Source organism: Bemisia tabaci, chromosome 1, assembly GCF_918797505.1.
Source record: "Bemisia tabaci chromosome 1, PGI_BMITA_v3".
In the NCBI taxonomy this organism is placed as follows: domain Eukaryota; kingdom Metazoa; phylum Arthropoda; class Insecta; order Hemiptera; family Aleyrodidae; genus Bemisia; species Bemisia tabaci.
This window is the reverse complement of record NC_092793.1, coordinates 78701632-78718146: the sequence shown is the minus strand read 5'-3', so window position 1 is coordinate 78718146 and position 16515 is coordinate 78701632. Positions and strand designations below refer to the sequence as shown.

The 16515-nt window shown below is 41.5% G+C and overlaps 1 protein-coding gene across 6 annotated transcripts in view; it reads left to right on the top strand.

Annotated features, from left to right (window-relative positions):
- LOC140226015 (disks large 1 tumor suppressor protein-like) overlaps positions 1–16515 on the top strand; it is a 195244-nt gene that overhangs the window by 66934 nt on the left and 111795 nt on the right. For 2 of the 6 annotated variants that reach the window (XM_072306240.1, XM_072306238.1), the window contains exon 3: positions 4389–7029. The exons of the other annotated variants lie outside the window; for them this stretch is intronic. In XM_072306240.1, the coding sequence (XP_072162341.1) occupies positions 4389–4426 (38 nt within the window). In that variant the 3' untranslated portion in view covers positions 4427–7029. Of the gene's footprint in view, positions 1–4388; positions 7030–16515 lie in introns of those variants that run through there. 6 annotated transcript variants of the gene reach the window in all.

The window sequence follows — 16515 nt, the reverse complement described above, 5'->3', positions numbered from 1 at the left end:
TTCGCCAATGCCAGCAATTTTACACATCAGGTTCCCTCAACAGCGGCGAGGCGTGAATGATCGATTATCGATATTTTCTTATTTGAAACTATGGTAAAGAATCGATTATTGACATGTTCGCTGCGAACACCCTATATATCGATCCTTTTCCATAGGTTTATTATGGTAGATCATACGACATAGAGAGAAGCGGCCACAGCGCGGCCGGCGCGCTGCCAGCGCGATACGCGCATTGGTGCCTACAAACCTAACGGGGATACTTCACGCATTGCGCGATACGTGCACAGGTGCCTACAAACCTAACGGGGATACTTCACGCATTGCGCGGTACGCGCATGGGCGCCTACAAACCTAACGGGGATACTTCACGCATTGCGCGATACGCGCATAGGCGCCTACAAACCTAATGGGGATACTTCACGCATTGCGCAATGCGTGAAGTATCCCTGTTAGGTTTGTAAGCGCCAATGCGCGTATCGCGCTGGTCGCCCGCCACGATCGAATTTTCCCATTTGAATCTATGGTAAAGAATCGGTTATTAAGGTGTTCGCTGCGAACACCCTGTATATCGATCCTTTTCCGTTGGTTAACATGGCAGATCAAACGATATATCGCAAACCACGCTACGCCCTTGTCCCTCAACTCATAAGCGCTGTCTCCACTCGTCAAAATGGCGTCAAAATGGAAGCTCAAAATGAATCGATTTCAACGATAAGTGGCTCAAAGTCGGGACTTGATGCGATTGATGAGTGTTGCAACTCAAAATAGAGCGGCGCGACTCTATTTTGATCATCAATCGCGAACAGATCGCACTAATCGATTCATTTTGAGCTTCCATTTTGAGGAGTGGACACAGGGCTATATTTTTCATTTGCAACAGCCTCATTATTGGTAGGACAACGAGCACACTTAAGTGCGCAACAGTTTCAACAGTAAGCTGGAAAACTAATGGCCTACTGCAGAAGGATGCAAGTACCCTAAGAAGCCTAGCTCACTTACGTCTTTTCTTTATAGCTTTCCTGCAGTGGCGTGGTGTGCTTTGCGATTTATCGACTGATCTGCCGTTTAAACCTATAGGAAAGGATCGAAAAACAGGGTGTTCGCAAGAAACACCGTAATAATCGATTCCTTACCATAGCCTCAATTGGTGGAATATCGATAATCGATCAGTCACGCCTAGCCACCGCTTCTCTATTGACTAGCGCGTGCTATGCGGTGGATACTTGTAGCCGACGGACAGACAGAAAAACAACAGAATTATCTGCAGAATGCTCGTTTGTTTTGGGAACCGAAGGGGGGGGGGGGGATCCGACCTAGGCCAAGTCGAGTGGTAACTTGAGAATCAAGAGAACAGCCCCCCCCCTTCCCCCTCCTTTTGAATTCCCCTGAATCGCCGGTAAGGAAGAGGCTGTTCAACGCAGGGATTCGAATTAAGGCGGGCCATTAGCGCTGAAAAAAGACCCCGAAACAGCGATCTGCGACCGTAGGAACAAGGATGCACCGGAAAAATTCGAAGACGCTTTAATTGTTCCTGTTTCGGAGCACTGTCTCCTCTGTTTGAAGAAAGGGAAAAAAGTTGGAGAATTTTATTTTAATAATTCCACCCCCCGCGCGAAGGGTCTCGCGTCGACTCGGACTACCTCTCCGTCCCTTTATTAATTATTCCCCGCTCTCCACGCGCCCTTGTTCCTAATGATTCACTCTACTAGTTTTTCCTCTGTTTAACGCTTCTTTTTCAACGTAAGTTTAGCCTCTTTAAATTGCTCTTTTTACCCTCCATTGAAGTTGATTTTCTTCGGCTTAACCGCCTCTTCGAAGTTATTATGTTTTCATTAACATCCATTTTAGATAGCCGGTTTCCTTCGTACAGCTATCGCGAATGGAGGGAAATTGTGAGAGCGACAGTTCGTGCTAAATGAAATGGCGAAACCAGATGAAAATTCATCCGCGTTTTCAATCTAATGAGCTGCATGTATGGTAGAAGCAACCATTGTGTATCACATATTCAGTTTTGTTGAACACTCGCATCCAAACTCGGATTGGAAGAGCGTGCAAAAATGATTTTCCTTCGTACAGCTATCGCGAATAGAGGGAAATTGTGAAAGCGACAGGTCGTGCTAAAAGAAATGGCGAAACTAGATGAAAATTCATCCGCGTTTTCAATCAAATGAGCTGCATGTATGGTAGAAGCAACCATTGTGAATCACATCTTCAGTTTTTTTGAACACTCGCATCCAAACTCGGATTGGAAGAGCGTGGAAGAATGATTTCAACAAAAATTGGTTTGAAAAATGTTCGTCAAAAGCACAAAGATGGTAGACTGTACCCTCCGCTAAAATTGTTGTAACCTCGTCAATTGTTAAGAAAATGAGATGATCTCGGTTTCAATACTTAGCTTTGGATCTGATCTTTTAAGTGGAGCCAATATCATCGTTCTCTTAAATAAATAATTTGTTTAAAATGGTAGTATGAAGTCTTTTTTCTTTTAGGATATAGGCTATAGACTTACTTTAATGAATTTACCTTAAAAGAATTGATGATATATATCTATTAGATTCTGCGAACCAATTCATGAGGAGAAACTGTATAACCGTTTTCCTCATACCGTACTTTTTTACTTTTTCTCAGAGAAGCAGTTTACGTTTCGTTATGAGTGGCAGCTTGTGGATGCTTTTCATAGGGAATTGAGACGGGAGAGATGAATAACTCTCCGTGCATTATGTAATTCTTGTGTAACGAATTCGGATCGATCGTTGTGCCGTACGTGCTACCTAAAACGCACCACTTAGCAATGGAGCAATGTGTAGACGAGGTAGAAAGAGTTTTGTTACCCGTTCACGATAAAACTGCATGCTCAAGGGTACACATAATTTTGAGGAATGTAATGAAGGAATAAGGCTTTGGAATTTTTGAATTTAGTCACGTTGGAACGAAAGTTAGATATTGGAAGAGAAAATGAAACTTCTTTCAGATACCTACAGTTTCCTTCGTCTACAAAGTGCGTTAAGAATCGAAGATTCATAGCATTATGTATTATAGTGCCCCTGAGGGTGAAGTTGTGTACTGAAATTTCTAAAGACGCAACTGTCGAGGAAAGTGGATTTCGGAGCAAATCGTCGTTTCGCAGACGAAGGGACGTAACTCGATTCCAAGGTTGTATAATTGACTCAAACAATTCAATTTTTTACAAGATTATAACTGTGCAGTCTCTGTCCAAAAATGTGCCGATTTCTGCGTGTAGATAATCAGAAGAAAAATCCGTGAACTTTTCAGGTAGAAACGCCCTACAGCCTCTCAAGAGGATCAAAATTTGCTTGTGAAGATTTTGCAAAATTGAAATGTAGTTAGGTCCTTCTGTCAGGATACGACAAAAGCTAAAGGAAGAGTATCAAACTTAATTATTTTTCCGCGAGGTTTGACAGCAATGACAATGCATTAATATTCGACTATACCGAGGCTTTCAGGGCGCTCAAGATTGCTAATGACAGACACATAAGACTAAGTGTAACAACTTCAACAATGACTCGCTTGTTGAACTTGGGGTGGAATTGACGGCAGGAAATGGAGGAGACGGAGGATTCTAATGTGTACGTGGCCTTTTGGTTTCCACTAATTGGCGCATTTAAAGATTCATTCACGTCTAAGATCACTATTAACCAAGAAAGCGCGCAGGCGGGAAGTTTCTTTTGCTCTGGAATCGCGATTTTCTTTCCACACTTACGGAATGATAATTCTCTTTGATTAATATTAAAAAAGTCATGACTGAAACACTTTAATTTAAAGGCAACAATGGAGGAGAAAATTGATTGATGATGAATTGGCCTTTGTAAGCAAGGATCTTGCATGCAATCACAAAGAGCACTTCTTGTTCCAAAGCTCTCTAAATTTGCACATTTTTTGATATCATCGGAGTTTAAATTAGAAAATTAATGTAATTTTTATGCTGTACGCCCTTGAAAAACAATGTTGAGGGTTGGGAGTTTTTTCTCAAAAAACTTTACGTGTCAGGGAGAAAATCATGAAAGCCATAGAAGGCCCGGTAAAAAAAAATGTCAGTACATGGAAGTGTTTTAGTAAACTTATTTCTCCAATAACCTTCGAGTCATTCCGATGCGGAATCGCAATTCGCCCAGAAGATACGATCTTCTTCTGTGCTCGAACTCTGTCGATCTAGGCGACCAGTTTTATCGGTTGCTATTTTACATCTCTTACTTCGCCTTCAAATAGAGATGTAGGCAAGGAAACATCTTTCGAGCTTTAATAGTTGCATGATTTCTAATCCTACTACTGTATACAACCAGAAAATTAGAAGAAAATTAAAGAGCCTTTTACAACTTGTCCACTTACATCTGTTGGGTTTTTAATAAGAATTATTATCTTTGTTTCAGGTGAGGTCAAATTTAATGATTGCTTCGCATATTCATAGTAAGTTTTCAAGATCTATTCTACAATTCTATGAGCTCTGTCAAGGGGATTATGAGAAATTCCTCGTAAATATTCTCAACTTTTATCTTACCCCCAAAAAGCGTAGTTGGATGTGCATGTCCAAAGTACCAAGTTTTCGTGTCCTACACAAAAGAAAAAATGTGCTTTTCAAAATCCTAGTTATAATCTTGTCTTGACAATCATTAGAATTCAAATTTTTGAATCTGATGGAAATTTTTGGCGTTGTTTCCCTGCGTAATAGTGTGGACCCAGCACTATCTAACCATTTCTACCTCCGTGTTCTATTTATCGTCACCTCTCTGACGTAAGGGCGTACCTAAATGTCCAGGTGAGCCCTGTTCTCTGTACAACTCTACGCTTTCCAGGGCTTATGTGGAAATAGAGATACGCCCTTCATTACTGCCGTGCTAAGGAAGAACGCAGTATGAACATTCGAAAGTTGCCAAATTTCCCTGATGAAATGTTCATTTTTGAGGAAAGTTATGATGTTTTCCTTCACATTTTCAGAATCTTCAGGTAAAATTGTGAAGTAAACTATCTGAAAAATTGGGAGGGAAATATCAATAAATTTACTAGGAAATTCGCGGTTTATGAAAGGAAATTTGGCAACGCCTAAAGGTTCATACGGCGTTTTTATTTAGCACGGTAGATTAGAGGAGCGACGTTATTAGGTCATTTTGGTTGTTTCCCTAGGTTGAAATCTCTTTGGCACGTCACCCTGCGTTCCTTCAAAATTTCTACTAAATCAATTCATGATTGTCACAGAGATTGAAATTGTTAGGAAGAGGGGGGGGGGGGTCTCGAGTTGAAATCAAAGAAAACTGAAAAACCTTTCTGCTGAATCGAGGTTGTTTGCAGCAAAAGTCGTTTAATACGTTGGAATCTCACATCCGAGTTTTCTTTTGTCTCCGAGGCCGGAGAGTTCTCATGTGGAGGACCACGTGTTAGACGGGCGTAAGTACAAAAGCTCATGCACCCTGGCTTTCATTGATCACGCAGGTCGCTAAGGCTCATGAGTTTTTGGACTTGAGCCCGTCTAACAGAAACCGATTCCATTGTAGCACGGGCCACTGTTATTTGACCCCTTTTTATTAATGGGTCCTCCGGATAGCTTAGATTGCGGAAATTATCAAGTCGCGCTGTAAATAAGGGCAAGAGAACGGACCGGGAGTCAACGGTGCCAGATTGATGAATTATGTCCTTGAAAATATTTTCAGTCCTAATTTAATTCGGATATGTTGTACTATTGAAGTTTACAATGTTCATTTTTTGGAAGTGCATTATTTCAAATACCTAAATAAAATGGGAATAAGCAGTCTAAATCGTTCCGCAGTTTTTTTATATTAGTTTTGATAGTATGAGTAAAAATTAAAAACAATTAATAAAAGAAAAACATATATATCCCTTTATTCAGTCGTCAATTATTTATCAGTCACAAACTGTAGTGTAGGAAACCAGTGGGGAGGTGTGAATGATCGATTTTTGATATTTCCGCGTTTGGAGCTATGAAAGAGAATCGATTATTAAGGTGTTCATTGCGAACACCCTATTTATCGATCCTTTACCATAGCTTCAATGACAGATCAATTGATTTATCGTAAAGCACGCCACGCTACCGTAGGAAACAGGAGAAAAAAAATTCAAATAATCAATCCATTTTATTTTAATTCCTCTGAGGAATCTATGAATCATCGTTGTATGACATGCTTTTGTATATGACTCATGCGTAAACCAAATTTTATGAAGGATGTAAGAAGGCGAATTAGATAAGATCATCCAATCGGCACATCAGAAGTTCGTTCTTGTGTCAGAGTTAAAATTGAACTTCTCTCAACCCAAACATTCTCCTATTGGGTGCATCTTGTATACAACATCATATCGCATTGAAAAAGCCATAGTTTTTACCACAACCATACAGCTCCAACTCTGGATCGTGTTTAGACCAATGGCCAAAGCTATTACATTTTTACCGACTCCTCCCTCAGAACTGCAACCCTCCGTAAAGAAATGCAACATTATATATTAACACCAATTACGTTCGTAATGTGACAGTAACTTCGGAATCATGAAATTTCGGGTGAAATTTGGCAATGCGAAGTGAGAGACGATTGGCGTAAGTCAATCGGTCAGCCGGCATGGAGGGCTCGTTACAGCATTCGGAAAGAGAAGGGAGGACGGCCATTGAAGCTGGCGGGGTGCGGAGGGAGCTGAAGAGGGAAGGAGGGGGCTAAGCTGTAAAACAAAAGTTAGATAATCATATATTTTTCTTCCTATCCGGAGCGGAGCCGAGACGCGGGATCCTTTTTATTCTGAGCAATTAGCCCGGGGTGCCGACAGTGATGCAATATTTTCATGTTTTCGGCGCACCCGCCGTATGGGGCGCTGCGCCCTTTTCAGTAAGTTAGGTCACGCAACTAAACTAACTCTCCGGCGAAGCTGGAAGTATCTTTTAAGTTGAAGGCGTTTCAATCCTGAATTTGTTCACACTGTTTCTACAACTTGGATTCAATGGATCATTCCTGGCTCTTTATCGCTTTTAGTACACTACGGATAGTCATGCTGCGAATTAGCAGCTCATGGATAATTCTATCAGCAGTAACGCAGGGTAGAACTCGGTTTTTAAGTGTTCTTGAGTTATTTCTGCGAGTGCTCCCGACTTATCCTTGCAAACCTTGTAAAAATGATTCACCCCTTCAATTTTCTCATGCAACACTCTTTATAACGCATGTTATCAATATGGAGCTGTTATCAGTGGGTGCTTGACTAAATTCCCTGTCCGGATCTCGATTATCGAATGACGTTCAACTGAACGTATCCCAGTACCTCCATTTAGTTTTTTTTTTTTTTTTTAAAAAAAATCGGCGTCTATCGAAATACCCATACATAAGAGTCGCTACTACAGCGCTCTCTGGAACTCTGTGACGCCTAACCGCCACAGCACCCTGTCCTCCCACAGACCTTCCGGGAGTTGGCACTCCCTCATTTCATTGAAAACCTCCTGTCGCCACCCTCTCTCTGGGCGTCCTCTTAGTCCCCTCCCAGGAGGAACTCCATCGATCATCTTCTTTTGCGGCTTCTCTTCCATCATCCTGTTAACATAACCATACCAGACCAGCTGTTTGGTCATGATGTCGACTTTGTGTTGAAACTACCAGATCACGTATCTTGTTTGCGGTGTTTAAAAATCTCCGCTTTTATTTTATTTTATTTTTTTTTCAAGGAGAAGAAGTCAATATCCTCTCTTGAAATTTCCACAGAGTTTTTTTCCCACAGAGAAAAGGAAAAAAACACGGGAGGTTTCAAGAATTGACGTCGAGTACTTTTTAATTTACAAAATAAAGTGCGACAAGAAGTCTGCAACGTCGTGAACCGGGATACATGGTCTGGTTGTTTCACTTTCAATCAGCAGCGTGGCGTGCTTTGCGATATATCGATTGATCTGCCGTTCGAACCTATAGACAAGAATCGATAAACAGGGCGCTCGCAACGTACCCCGTAATAATCGATTCTTCACCATAGCTTCAAATGGGGGAAATGTCGATGTATTGCTAAGTAACGCTGCACGCCACTACTGTCAATGTACCATGCCATTTTCGACTTCCATGTTCGAATGCACTCTATCATTAGTACGGACACAATCGTAGTCAGTGTTCGAAACTCACAGGCGCCAACGCGCCAAATGCGCCTGAAAAATCGGCCATGGCGCCTAAAAGATGAAGGCTCTGCGCCAACGTGGCCCCTAAAAATTGCCTCCAGAATATCTGCATTTTCATAATAGGTGATTATTCGAAATTTCGACGCACGGCACCGGATTGAACTCGCGAAAGCAAGCAGTTGCGCCATGTTGACCGCGCAATTTCACCGGCGGTGCTCTTGTCTTTCCCAAATTACAGCTACTTATTTGTTCTGTTCCGAAAACTCTTGCGCCTAACTTTTTACTAAATGTGCCGTAATATGCAGGCAAAAAGTCAATTTGGCCCCTAAAAAATCTTCAATGGCGCCTAAAAATCAGGCTTGATGCGCCCTAAGGCTCCTAAAACTCGAAGGTAAGTTTCGAACACTGATCGTAGTCACGATGGGGTCCGCAATGAAATTCAATACTGAGAGTAAATTTTTTTAACAGACTTGGTTCCATAATCGGGTGTTTGTGATTTTTGACGTGCCACGCGGCATCCTGCTTCTTGGAGCGTCGAGGACGTCCCATCATTATCCTTCGTTTACATCTGCTATACAAGTGGGAACGAGGCCAACGTATCATATTCGTACGTCGCGTCGAGCGGCAAACCCTCGTCAAAGAGACAAATCTCCAACCTTCCATCCTCGCGCCAAATATTCCTCGGCTTTTAGATTGTCTTCGTCTCAACCGCGGTCTAAGCACTATGCGGAAGCGGAAGTGTGAATGCTCGCAGATCAAGAGGAAAGTTTTTTTTTTCTGTCCGAGAAGTTTATCGCAGTACTGCTCCAGAAATACCGCAATAGTGGTCCACGAAGGGAACATCAATATCGATGGTGAAACTGCAAAAAACGTGTATCTCGATCGCGGTGTTTCGAAATCTCCGCGTCTTTCTTAGGCAGAATATCTTTTCCGCTCAAAGCACATTTGTGGTAATTTTTCCGATTATCGCTGCCGCACAAAATCATTTTCCCACAAATCAGATCAAAATGGAAAATTCACGGACGGAAATCTAGGCCCTGACGATCCCTGTTGGACTGCTGAGTAAGGTTAGAAATAATTTTTCAATCTTTGTCCACTCATTTTTCCCGCTCGACGTTGCAACATAGTACAGAAATTATTTGTGCGAAAATGATTTTGTGCGGCAACGATAATCGGAAAAATTACCACAAATGTACTTTGTGCGGAAAAGATAGTCAGCCCTTTTTCATTCCTTCAAGGAAAATTACACCATCGTCACGTGAAGTTTTCACCAAATATTCTTGACACAGAAAAGAAACCAGCAGTTTTAACATATTAGTGTTGAAGGGTGCACCCATATTGAGGTTTATATTAGCTTAGGGTAAATTGATTTTGAAAATGAACAGAGATTAAATACGTATTTTGATTGCAAGGACAAATAATTTTAGAAAAGCCAATACAGCATTTAAAGCCACGTCCTAGATTTTGGAATTTTGAAAATTTGATTAAAAATTCAAACTTTTTGTCCCAAAATACCGCCTGATATGGAGCTTCACAAAAATCCATCGAACAGGAGCCTCGAGGTAGCATTTACTTTAAAAAATCATGGAGTACTACAAGAAAAACAATTGGATGAGCTTTCCTGTAGAAAACTATATTTATAAGGTAATTCCGGTACGTTAGATCAAATTTTGTATGAGCAATTGAACGTACCCGAGTTCTATGATTCTGATCGTTATGAAGCGATAAGCAATGCAACCAGGTTGGGTTAAGTTAGGTCACGCAACTAAACTAACTCTCCGGCGAAGCTGGAAGTATCACCTAAATTGAAGGCGTCTCAATCCTGAGTTTGTACTCACTGTTTCTACAACTTAGATTCTTCCGATCATTCAAGGCTCTAGATCTCTTTTAGTACACTACGGGCAGTCATGCTGCGGAAAAGCGGCTTATGGATAATTCGATGTTGCCAAATTTTTTCTGGTTGCCGTAATTTAAAAGCTTTCAAGTTGTTTATTCATCTCTTTATTTGTTTCTTACTTTAGATAATGAGTCACTAAACCATAAAAAAATTTGAGTTGCGAATACATTTTTCTAAAGGCAAATGACGCGTAGAACACGATGCATACTTTAAAAACGCAGAAAAGTAACTCAGAAACCAAGAAATATGTAGTTCTAAAAGCTCAACTGTTCCGCAAATTTAAACGCCCAAGTTTTCCGTCACCAATCAGAAGCGACCACAAGTTTCTACGACTTCCGTCAAATGTCTTTTCTCTCCTCATTTATGAAAACAATAGAAAAGTCGATACTGTATCTTCGGAATCAAAGAAGCGAATCTCATTCATGTTATCTGTAGTCAACAAGCAACAGTTCCACATTCAAATACTTGTCATTTTAACAAACATAAGTGGTAAATAAGAGGAGACAGCGATTTGACTGCCGTTGTTCATCACTTCCATCGTCTTCCCGTCATTCCAGCGCGTTTGAAGTTACCTTAAGTCTTTGGACCCTTTTATAGCGGCCTTGTCCGGAATTCTGGCTCGAAAAATACGCAATATAAATCACCACGTAATCTGGTCGTCTAATACTTTCAGAATATTACACGGAAAGAATTAAATTGCTGATTTGTTTCAACGTAGATTTTACAAAAAAAAAAAAAAAAAAAAAAAAAAAAAATGCTACTTTAACCACTATTGTAAGCTGATTAACCACGGGGGTGGTTAAAGTAGCATTTTTGTTTTGTGAAATCTACGTCGAGATATTGCAGTCACTTTTTTTTAAAGCAATTTAATTGTTAAATCAGCGATTTAATTTTTTCCGTGTAAATAAAACACACAACGTTTTAGTGACACGTCTGTCCGGTGCAATGCGGTTTAAGGCGTTTTAAGTTTATATAGAAAGTACGGAATTCCGTGCTTATGGTTCATGTGGCCAAATTTTTTTTTAGATGTAGCGAACATAGAATAACAGGAGGGAATCGTAGCATGCAGCAAGGAATTGGAGCGTAAGAGGAGACTCCAGCGTTTACTTGATATTCCAGCGGTGCATGAAAGAAATTGCGGGCTCATTAAGTGATTGTAGTTTCTCGTCGGAGATCCTCGCTTTTCGCAAGCATGTCGGATGCTTCTCAGATTAACGTCAATTTTTTTTCCTGCCCGCCATCTGAGATTTTTCGCTTCGCCACTTTTCAGACACTTTTCCTCGGTTGTGTCGCGTCGTGCGTCGCATCGGTCGTTTGCAATTACAGGGTGTTGCCACTTTTTCGGTGACATCAAAGGCAAAACAAGAAGCTTAGCCTTTAAACTGCCGTGCCAAGGAAAAACGCCGAATGAACCTTCAGACGTTGCCAAATTTCCTCTGGCAAATCACTCATTTACAGGAAGATTTTTTAGTATTTTTCTGCCAATTTCTTTGATAATTTCGTTTGTAATTTGATCTAAAGTTCCTGAAAATTTCAAGAAAAAATATTCATAGCTTTCCTAAAAATTGAACAGTTTATTGAAGGAAATTTGGCAACTCTCGAATGTTCATACGGCGTTCTTCCTTAGCACGGCAGTAACGTAAAATGGGGGTTTTTGCAGTGACTTGTTTTTTCCCGTTTTCCTAAGAGTCTAAACATTTTAAAGGCAAAGTCAAAATCCTAATTACTAGGGAGAAGGAAGACTTCCACCACTTTTGGGCGCTTCTGGGTACCAGATGCGCCCTTTCCAACCGTTCGACTCCCCCGATGTAACATGTACTATACTACATGCCCTTTTGCCTTATGGGTAATGACGCCATTCTGGTACACCGGGAAAATTTGATTTTTTTTCTGCATCTGGTATTCGTAAAAGTTTTCGTGAAATGTTTTGCTTTTAAGCATAACAATCTCGCACGGACGTATTACCTGGTTAAAGTATTTTAGGGCCTCCTTATGCTTTAAATACTTATATCCGAGGCAGTACTTTCAGATCGATTTGAAAATATTACGAACAGTCACGTGATCTCTTCATTTTAGTGACGTATTACTGTGCTACTTTGTGATTGGTTCATTTTCTTGGCGCAGCATCGACACGTCAGCTGTTTGCGGCATTGAGCGGAAGGTTTAAGGTTATGTCATGGACCAAGAGAATGAATAAGGACCCCCAACTCCAGTTAGCGGAGACATTAGCGCTGCCTATATTTTCATCCATGGCCGATGTCACCGCCGGCCGGCCGGTCCCTCTCTTCCCCGCGACCCGCGCTTCCCCGCCCCGCTGCTGAACTCCACGCACGCGCCCCGCCCCCTCCCCCGCGACCTGCGCGCCCTACCTCGCGGCGTCGCGACGCCGCTGTCCGCTAGATCGCGTTGACGCACCAGCTTTAGAGGTTCCGCCGCTCTTTCCCGTCGTCTGATTTACAGTGCATCCTTTATGTTTCCGTTCAGCACCAATTTACGTTCATCACAAAGTTCTCGAGGAAAGTTTCAGATCTTCGCCATCGATCTGAAGTTTTGAAGGGTTTTGCGGTGAAAGAATCCCACTCTAAATTCCATCTTCGTCGGTCTTTTCGGATACATAAGTTGGTAGTAATATGCTTCGTCAAAGAAGCGCCCTCCAACGCTTGGGCGTTGGAACTGCTTGTTTTTCGTTCTTCTTGGTGTTCGAGTGGATCCTATTATTGAGGGCTCAGTCGATAAGGAGCGCTTTTTGATTTCAACTGCCTTTAGAATCCTAGTATATCAGTGGCAAAGCGTCAAATGGCGCATCAGCTAAAAACAAGATGGCGGAGAGGGGCCTAACATGTTTAGGATAGATTAACCTGTGATAATTTTATTTAATGCTTCCAAAATCAAAGCGTGGAGGACGATTGGCGTTTTTCTGTAATTTTTTTTTTTTTTTTTTTTTTTTTTTTTTTTTTTTTTTTTTTTTTTTTTAGCGATAGCGTTGTTTTTTCAAAATTGATAGTTGAAATTTTGGTAAGCGAGTTCTTTAATCTCGACGGCGCTCATTTTCTTCGAGAAACTTAAAAACGCGCCTATCAGCTGAGCACTTCTCTAATACGAGCGTATTAGAGCTTTCCCGCCCCTTTTTTTGGCCGTGCACTTATTGTTTCCCGTTCTCTTTTTAGTTTTATCATTTTGAAGGTGAAGTTAAAATCCTTGTTACAGTAGAGAATTAAAACTTCCACCTCTTTTTTTCTTTGGATGAATTGTCAGCTTGATGTTCGAACGGACCCTATCAATTTTTCCTGACTAGAAGCTAAAATAAATAAAACACGATTCTGTGACCAGCGCAACTGACCCATCGGTGAATGTATAAAACGACTCAATCGCGGACCCCAGAATCCACAGGCGAGTCATCCACATTCAGAATGCATTCAAAACTCTCGCAGATGTATACGCAGTGAAATACTGTATGCAAACTTCTGACGTCAATATCTGTCTGCGCCTCGACTTTACCGCATCGTTAAAGTTTCAAGATTAATTTTTTCGCCCTTCAAGGAGGGTCTGAAAAACGTCTAGAACAAATACTTTATTTGTTTTTATCAAGCGTAGACTGGTTCGGCGAATAAATAGTATTGGAAAGTTTTTCAACCAGAAAATGGTCGGAGGATAAACTCCTAAACCTCTGCCCTTCTTATTCCCTCCGCTCCTCTTATCCTCTCCGCCCTTGCAGCATCCTCCGGCCTTGAAGTATTAACGACTGCAGAAAGTCGCGTCTCTTCGTAATCACTGTTGTCAGTTTTGGCAGTCTCGCCACTTAAATCTTTGAATCGAAAGTTTGAAATTTTGAACTATAAAAGGTTACCTTTCATTTGCAAGTTGAATTTGGAAACAGCCTTATGCAAAAACAGCCTAATCCTTTTTATCTGTGGTTGCTTTCATTTTTTGGTATGATATTTGTCTATAACGTAGAGTCCTATTTTTGGAATTTTCAAGTCCCAACAAAAATTTCCCGCGCAATGGCAGCGTTGTCAAGTTTCCTCTTTAAAAATTCGATAAGTTTTGCATTGGTGCAGTTTTTATCCTGTGAGTTGCGTCACAATTCATTAAATTTTTGAAATTTCTTATAATGTTCGGTTTTTGGGTGAAGCGTCACATTAAATCGATCTCCTCTCATTTTCCACTGATGGAAAAATCAAAATTATTTCAGTGTGGAATTAGAGTCCCTTTACACCCAGAGTTAAGACAACTCGATTATCAGCTGACTGGCAGCCGGCCTTGGCTGGGCATGGAGGCCGAAACGAGTGCACCCAAACGAACGATATTGAGGGATAAAGATCAGGAATCCTGCGATGTCTGTCACACAAAAACAACAACATCAACAAATTGATCAGTTAAAAAAGAAAATGAGATTGGTTTGTGAATAATTCTTAATCTATTTTCATTTTGGACCGATGGAAATAACAATTTACTCTTGAAAAACCACAATTAGGTAATATTTTCATTATTCTTGTTCACATTCGAGGTACCGCCATCTGGCACTCGTTCCGCCTCCATGAGCGAGAACCAATCAGAATTGGATTTTTTTTAAGGCCACTTTCAGCCCAACCAAAAGTGAGTTGTCGTAACTCTGGTTATAAAGGGACTCTATGTGGAATCGTTGCTTGTTTACTATGTAGATAACATGAATGAGATTCAAGTCTTTGATTCTGAAGATATAGCCCCTGTTTCACGTATGAATTCATGCTTTCCGGAGGTCCCGTTGAAATGAGGATACGCCCTTACGTCAGAGGAGCGACGCCTATCACGAATTCCTGTTGATCGGAAGGAACATTTTTCTCAGCATGTGGATCCTGGTACGGAAGATATGAATTCGATCACCCTCTCCGTTAACTCTTCGACGTGTTCGTTCCCAAACTGGCGCTCTAGTGTTACGGGTTAAATAACGTAAGGAGGAAGGCAGAGTTCGGTCGGGAGGGTGGCCTGGTGGCGTGCGTGGTTCGCCGGCGTGTGTCGGCGCTGTTTGCACGGACACGTTTACACGTACTAGACGTGTCTTCGCACGCGGGCGCGATGCTCCCAAAGAAAATATTTACCTGTCGAATGTAAACATTCAACAATCGGTGGGAGATTACTTCCAAATACGGGCACCGGAAAGAGGAACGTATGTAGCCACAGGAGCAGCGGCGTGGCGTGAATTGCGATGTATCGATCGTTATGCCATTTAAACCTATGAAAAAGGATCGATTAACAGGGTGTTCGCAGCGAACACCTTAATAATCGATTCTTTACCATAGGTTTTAAATGGCATAACAATCGATATATCGCAATTCACGCCACGCCACTGCACAGGAGGGTGGTTGCCGCGGCAGGCTGCAGGACCGAGTACCTGTCTGGGAATGGCGGAATCGTATGTCATTTAGATTGATTCAGGGAGAACGCACAGAACGGAAATTTTCGCCGAGTCAGTTCTGTAGGTTTACAAGAAGTTCGGCATTATTAGAGTTCCCATCCATATGGAGAAAGTACAGACTTGTCGGTGATTTCGAGGTTTAGGTCACGAAGCTCTTGGGGCCCGAAAGGGCAGCCAACCTATGAATTCAGACTCTACCTGGCACTAATTTCTGAAAATTTGGAAGCCCCAGAGTATGGATTGTCTTTCGCCCTGATGTCTACGGAAAATGATGGCTGCATTTTCCCAACGGAATAAACGGGAAATAACCAGAAAAAAAATTGCGATGAAGTATGGAGAGTCCTCCACGAAAAGGGTAACAAATTAGGTACCGCGGCAATTATCACCCTCTCACCCTCCCACAGAACTCCCTCACTTGCAAGCTTGTTAGTTTTCTGTATGAAAGTAAATTATATTTTCTTTTGTTTCGGGTAATTTGATTAAATTTTACGACGTTTCCGACAAATTAGCTGCAGTCTATTGCGGCCGACACGATGCCGTACGCGGCACGCCGCGCCGCATCACGCGGGCCTGTACTGTGGGAGTGAGGCATTAATTTTTTAGGGTTAATAAAAAAAGTTTAGTGCTTATTCCACCCCTTGCATAACTCATCTCAAGAGACTCCCTCCGTTGTCAAATTTTATGAGAAAACCGGAGGGCTGGATCAAGTGCGGGTTCCATAGAATCTTTTCTTTTATCGTCACTCATTTTTGAAGGGCTTGGAGGACAAGGCGCATGAGTGCAGTTTTTGAAAAAAATCGAGATATTCATGAAATCAACCAAAACTAGTTTGAAAGTATACTCTGTGAAAAATTCAGAGCTAAAATCTAACTTTAAAGCATCTAAAAGTGAGTTTAAACTTCCTTTCCGCTATGAAGCTCTACTTATTTTTGAAACTTTAAACACGTATTTCTTGAAATGATGCACTCAAATCTACCAGTGCGACTTCTCTCATCCTTGTTTCACTGTTTGACCATTTAGACGAGTTCCAGATGACAATTAGGGAGGATTCGCAGTAGAATACTTATCGTTGACTGGCGTCATTTTTGAATCCCTAGGGTGAGGTGCTTGTTTGAAACGACC